This window comes from Epinephelus moara, chromosome 16 (assembly GCF_006386435.1).
Source record: "Epinephelus moara isolate mb chromosome 16, YSFRI_EMoa_1.0, whole genome shotgun sequence".
NCBI lineage: Eukaryota > Metazoa > Chordata > Actinopteri > Perciformes > Serranidae > Epinephelus > Epinephelus moara.
In genome coordinates this window covers 46,783,656-46,790,043 of record NC_065521.1, presented here as the reverse complement: position 1 = coordinate 46,790,043, position 6,388 = coordinate 46,783,656, and the positions used below count along the sequence as shown (strand labels likewise).

General features: G+C 46.8%; 1 protein-coding gene across 50 annotated transcripts; it reads right to left on the bottom strand.

Annotated features, from left to right (window-relative positions):
• Nucleotides 1-279: 279 nt before the first annotated feature.
• mrgbp (MRG/MORF4L binding protein) lies at nucleotides 280-6,052 on the bottom strand. Of its 50 annotated transcripts, none has more exons than XR_007571202.1 (7): nucleotides 5,808-6,052; nucleotides 4,940-5,061; nucleotides 4,737-4,818; nucleotides 4,196-4,270; nucleotides 1,100-3,176; nucleotides 1,013-1,050; nucleotides 280-970 (listed from the first exon to the last, which is right to left on the bottom strand). XR_007571202.1 is itself a non-coding variant. In XM_050064507.1 (5 exons), exons 1-5 carry the CDS (start codon nucleotides 5,947-5,949, stop codon nucleotides 2,959-2,961), a joined length of 639 nt encoding a protein of 212 aa, XP_049920464.1. In that variant the 5' UTR covers nucleotides 5,950-6,052; the 3' UTR covers nucleotides 280-2,958. The 50 variants fall into 50 exon arrangements, 1 of the variants encoding a protein (XP_049920464.1); XR_007571197.1 differs by having other exon boundaries at nucleotides 280-1,031; nucleotides 1,079-1,120; nucleotides 1,178-3,176; XR_007571205.1 differs by lacking the exon at nucleotides 1,013-1,050 and having other exon boundaries at nucleotides 280-1,012; nucleotides 1,079-1,120; nucleotides 1,178-3,176.
• Between the last annotated feature and the right edge of the window lie 336 nt (nucleotides 6,053-6,388).

Below are 6,388 nucleotides of genomic sequence, written 5' to 3'. Positions count from 1 at the left end.
GCGTCAGATTGTTGGTGTGTTTATGCAGACACAGAATTTTAATGTCACAGTTTGTCAAAGTCAGAATAATATTAACGTCTTTATAAACATTTGATCAGTTAATCAACACAAACGTCTCTTTTTAATAATCTAAAGTTTCAGTTCAAATGTTTTTCTAAACACTAAACTGTTGTGCAGTAACTCACAGTGTCTCTCTGAGATCTGACATGAAATTAAAGGTGAACACTTGAGAACGAGCAGCTGAAGTTAAATGTGTTGAGTAAGACGAGGAGGCGTGGCCTGATCTGAGTTCATCTTTAATGACACAAACAGCCTCAAACATCAGCTCAGCACACATCAATAAATTAAACATGTCCGCCAACGTTTTATTCTGAAGGTCTGAAGATGAGCCGTCAGCTGACTCTGTGGTCAGCTCTGACACGCACACACACACACACACACGCACACACGCACACACACACACACACACACACAGAGGAAAATAAAAAACACTCAGTAATATCCATTAAAAAAAAACACGACAGCTGAGATTTATTGCCTCATATTTAACAGTCAGCTGATAAAAACCTCCTGAACCGTCGTCACATGATCTTCACTGAGCTGCTGACCGCAACAAGTCACATCGAGACATGAACCGAGTCCTCTCTCTAGTCTCAATAAAACCCGAGTCGTCTCTCTAGTCTCAATAACAGCTGACCTCCTGATGTTTAACATGATGATAAAAACAGAGTTATTATTGACGCACTGACGCTACTTAAAATGACGTGTGGTTCCTGACAGAGACTTGATGATCGATCATGTTGAACCTTTATCCAAAGAGTATTGATCAGGGCTGTAAATAAAAACCTTTCTGTGACATGGTGACAGGAAACATTTACACCTGCTGTTTCCTGTAGGCTGCTCACAGACACACCTGACACACAGAGACACACAGAGACACACCTGACACACAGACACACACCTGACACACCTGACACACACAGAGACACACCTGACACACACAGAGGCACACCTGACACACAGAGACACACCTGACACACAGAGACACACCTGACACACAGAGACACACCTGACACACCTGACACACACAGAGACACACCTGACACACACAGAGGCACACCTGACACACAGAGACACACCTGACACACAGAGACACACCTGACACACAGAGACACACCTGACACACAGACACACCTGACACACAGAGAGACACACCTGACACACAGACACACACCTGACACACCTGACACACACAGAGACACACCTGACACACAGAGACACCTGACACACAGAGACACACCTGACACACACAGACACACCTGACACACAGAGACACCTGAGAGCTGAGGGCCAGTCTTAAGGGACAGAGTCTGGTGCATGTTTCAGCAGCAGTATGAAGCCGTCAGCATCTCTGACCAACTGTGTCAAGTCTGAGGAACGTCCTCCTGTGATGTCACTCGAGTCAGCATCTGCTGAAGACTACAAAAGAACAAAACATGGCGGTGTGGAGTTATGAGGAAGTGAGACCTCTGCAGGCCGCCGCTCGTCTCTGCTGCAGGCTCCAGCTACATCAGCTGCTACTGGCACAACACGGCCAAAACCTCGGACAACTGCATTGTGGGAAATGTAGGCAGCATGTTTCCAGAAAAACAGAAACTGCGTGGAAAAAAAGCCGCCGTCTGGTTCTGCTGCTTCGGTTTGTTGCTTTAATTTAAACACTGATTCAGAGTAACCGTGGCTACAGAAGAATGACATCATCTGTGTTTACATCGGCTTCCTGTCAGCATCACTCTCACGGTGTCTGCTGCCAGGGAAAATAAAGGAACTAGCTCCATTTACACTTCCTGTTCAGGGCATAAATGTGGCGCCGTTATTCTGCCTCACCGCTCTGCATAAAAGATGCGACAGTGGAGTGGAGGACGGAGCTGTGTTGCCTTTAGGCCGGAAGCCGAGGTAGTGACCGCACCAAATCAACACCTGTGTCAAACGGATAGCTGACAGGACGGGTGTGACGGACAGATGATGTGTGTGACCCACCGCAGGAGATTTAAGGGCAGCTGTTAGCAGTTAGCAGCTAACAGGAGCTCCTTACCCTTCGAGCAGAGGACAAGATCAGCCGCCATATAACAGGGACGCTAAATGATTGTTATTGACATGTGATGTCATTGTTATTGTTTATAAAGAGCTGCTGACACGTTTGTTATATGTCACACTAGAGGCTGATGCTGTTGTGTTGCATGTCACGCTTCTTTTGACTCTGTGATGTCATCATGCTGTCTAACATCACACACTGGAGCCACATGACGCCGCCGTCGTTTGGTTCTGTGTAAAATAAAGACGTGACTTTGTGGCGGCTCTTTAGCACCATCTCTGTGTGAAAAGGTTTTCCATTTATGGCACAAAGGAAGTGCGTCAACAACTGCACAACCAAAACAGGAAGTGGATGCACTGTCATTTTCCCTGGTAGCTATCGGCAGCTATCCTCACTAACCAAAGAGTATCAGTGTTTGCAGTTTTTCTGCTCGGCAGCCGAAACTAAACGCAGCGTGTCCTTCCTGTGATGGTCACTGTCAGACTGAGAAAGACAGGAAGTGAAAGGCTTTAAACTGTCCATCATGTGTGGGACAGTGTTACAGGGGCGTGACGATGAGTCTGAGAGAGGACACGGGACAAACTGGACACAGACATCAAACTGAGACTAAAAGCTTCAGAGAAAACGACATCAGAACTAAACAGAAAATAACGAGACAGATTCTGTCAGGCTGCGGTCATCATCATCGTCATCATCACTCTGCAGTGAACACACATCAGGCTCCTCCTCCTTCATCCAATGCGCCGTGGCGGTCAGACAGCAGACGGTCATGTGACACACAGCTCGCAGGTTTGAGTCCTGTGACGGCAGATTCTTCTCCTCTCTCCTCCACACACACTGTCTCTGTCCCTCTGTCTGTCCTCCTCTCAGGTGCGTCTCCTCTTGGCTCCTCCCGGACTCGCCGGGTTGGAAGACGACAGCAGTTTCTCGGCCGCCCGGCTCCTCTTCCTCTTCTCCGCCTCCTTGGCTCCTCCCCCTCCTCCTGACGCTCCTCCTTCACTTCCTCCCTTCTCCTTGTCTCGCTCTCGCTCCTTGTCCCGACTGCTGCTGGTTCGCTCTGACATCTTCACCGATGAGTTACTGCCTGAGAACACAGGGACACAGGGACAGAGACAGACAGACAGAGAGAGGAGACAAATGTGATGAAGAAACAGAAACATAATTTTTTCACACACAGAAATCAGAAGATCATTTTTCTGTTCTCATCTCAAACTTCTTTTGGTTTCTTTTCAAATCTGTCTCTCTCTCTCTGTCTGTCTGTCTGTCTGTCTGTCTGTCTCTGTCTCTTTCCGTCAGTAACCTTCATCAAACCTGAGGACAAAGGACCTCATTGTAGCCTGTAGCTCTAACTGCCTCTCTGGGCACCGCACTCACGTGTGCGCACTTGCGCGCGAGACCCGCAAAAGCACGTGAACACACATGAAGGCGGTGCCCATGTCTCACAGTCTCGCACAATCGCACACGTGAGCGCGGTGCCCAGAGAGGCAGTCAGAGCTACAGGCTACAATGAGGACACCTTTTTAACACCTTTTTATGTCGGGGCTTCAGGACACTTGGATCACTACGGACGAGCAGTATGGAGATATTTTGTGGTTTCAATTATGTGTTTTTGGACGTTTGAATCTGGGGCGCCGTCAGCCTCCATTAGGTGGAGTTGTGTTGCTACCTCCTCTCCCCTTGGATCTCTGCAAGTGATGTGAGGACTCTAAAACTTCACCTGAGCCTCCCTCGGCATATGGGTGAGTAGATAATGGCTGAATTTACATTTTTGGGTGCACTATCCCTTTAAATATTTAGATTTGTAGTAAAGTTGCAGTGATTGGACAAAGTTTTAAAGTCTGACAGAATTCACAGGGAGCGGCTAAAACAACATCAATAACAGCTTCCTGTCTTCAGAGGTAAAGTCAGACTGGTTGTCTCTGCTGAGAGACGACACGTTCATGTCTTCTTGTTCTGACAGGACATTTGTCTCGTCTCACTGACTCTGGTCTGACGGCAGCAGCAGTGTTTCACCTCAAAGGGTCTCTGTGTTTAGCTCATACATGTTAACCCTTTCAGCTCCCAGGACGGGTCATGTGACCACAGCACTGTAAAGAGGAGTACCTTCTTCATGTGTAGCTGGAGGCTCTCGCTCCATCCTGAACTCCTCTTTGGTCTCCTCCTCTGAGCCCAGCTTCCCTGCACACACACACACACACACACACACACACACAGAGTTTAACAACTTTAAACGTCCCCATCAGAGGGACTTGACTCCGCACAGTGACTCTGAGTGACTGCATCAAAACACCACCAGCTGAGTATCCAGTCAGACCAAGACGTGAGCAGAGCTTCAGTGTTAATGAAGCGCTGTGTGTGTGTTCAGTCTGAACCACGACCTTTGACCTCTAACCAGCCGTCTGTCAGCAGCTGCTGCTGAGGACACAAACTTTTCCTCGAATAGAAACAGCTTTGGTTCATCGTTCATGTTCGTCTCAGGATGAACTCTTGAACAACTTTACTGATCCAGCGCCATCATCAGGTCAGCTGGCGGCAGAGAGGAGCTGCAGGCACCAGATCGTCACGTGTCACTGACTGTTAGTGTGTGACGTTCGCACACCTGCAATAAAATAGGAATTATTATCGTTCTGATTCATGTTCTCACCTTCTTTCACCTCCTGGATGATGTCATCAGGCAGAGAGAAGCTCTTCTCTGTGTTTGGAAACGGTAAGATCTCCGACTCGTGCTGCGTCACACACACACACACACACACACACATACACACACACACACACACACACACAGATTCAGAAATGATGAGAGCTCTTGCGCAGACAGTGTGTGTGTGTGTGTGTGTGTATCCTCACCAGAGCCTGCATGTCGTACATGGTTCCCAGGTGATCCCAGATGACGGAGGAGGAAACCTGTCGTCCGATGTTCTGACTGAACTTGTCTCTGATACAGATCATGTGGAAGTGACGGTTCACACCTGAACACACACACACACACACACACACACACACACACACACACACACACACACACAGGGTTACACACAGAGAACTACACACTGTTTACACTATAATAAACTTTATTTACACAGCACACAGTTACACAGTGTGGGAGAACGTGACAGAGTCACTGAACAGTCTCAGGTCACATTAATGACTGAATGAATTAATGAATGAATTAATGAATGAATGAATGAAGTGATGAATGAATTTAACCACTTAAAATCAAACCAACATGATCTATCATCAACTGTCATCTGAGGTCGGTCAGAGTTACTGACGTGTTGCTAAACTATCTAACTCATCCTCATCATCATCATCATCATCCTCATCATCATGTCTTCTTCACACACGTTATAAAACTAAGAGTTCAGCCTTCTGCCCCCCACAACAACAACAACAACAACAACAACAAACTTTATCGGGTAGTGTTGTTGCTGCAGGGAGGCTTTGAATGCTGTACTTTTACTTGTAGTAACGTATGTCTCAGTGAGTACTCTGATTACTTCCTCCACACAGCAGCAACACATCTCCTCTGTGCTCTGAGTTTAATCTGAATTTATTTCATTAACACTGTTTCTGATCCTCAGTTTGATCCTAATTAGATCAAATATAATCTACAGGACTTCCAGAGACAGTCTGTGACTCCCAGTCTGAGGCACACTGGGTGAACTGGTCGGACCGGACAGCCGTTACCGGGCTGATAACGTTAGCGGAGTCTTACCGACAGGTTTGTGACCGATCATCGCGTGAAACAGACAGACCTCCACCTCATGGCTCCAGACCACCGAGTCCTCCCCGGGCACCAGGCCGGAGTCTGGAGGCTTCTCATCGTTCTGATTCAGCGTCACGTCTGCCTCCCCCATCTTCAACAATAAGGCTAAACACGAGCTAACACTGCTAACAGAAGCTAACACTGCTAACACTGCTAACGGCTACAGTCCGCCTCTGCCGGCGACCGGAACTTACACACTACTTCCGGGTAAAGACTTTCAGAATAAATGTCAGAATCGGGTTTGATACATTAAAATCAGGGTTTTTTTGTTTTTCTTTTTACTTTATTGAAATTTCAAGTCATACAAACAATGTGTACGTCACGTGCAGACATTTGGCACATAATAGAACACATAATCACATCAATATAATGCAGGGTACATCAAGTCTTGTCAGGATTATTGCAAAATGAAAATAAAAACAAAGCAAAGAAAAGAGAAGTAAAGGTACAGTAAATTCCCTTTTACTCGAGATCAATTAATGACAAGTCACTAAGGTATAGCAGCGTATAGTCACTTTTCTTATTTTGTG

What these genes read in the sequence shown, in the direction of transcription:
- mrgbp (XM_050064507.1), bottom strand. Translation starts at nt 5,949, where the DNA reads ATGGGGGAGGCAGACGTGACGCTGAATCAGAACGATGAGAAGCCTCCA. An exon ending in CATCCAGGAGGTGAAAGAAG is followed by an intron (nt 4,271 to 4,736) that starts GTGAGAACATGA and finishes GTGTGTGTGCAG; the next exon opens with GGAAGCTGGGCTCAGAGGAG. An exon ending in TCCAGCTACACATGAAGAAG is followed by an intron (nt 3,177 to 4,195) that starts GTACTCCTCTTT and finishes CTGTGTTCTCAG; the next exon opens with GCAGTAACTCATCGGTGAAG.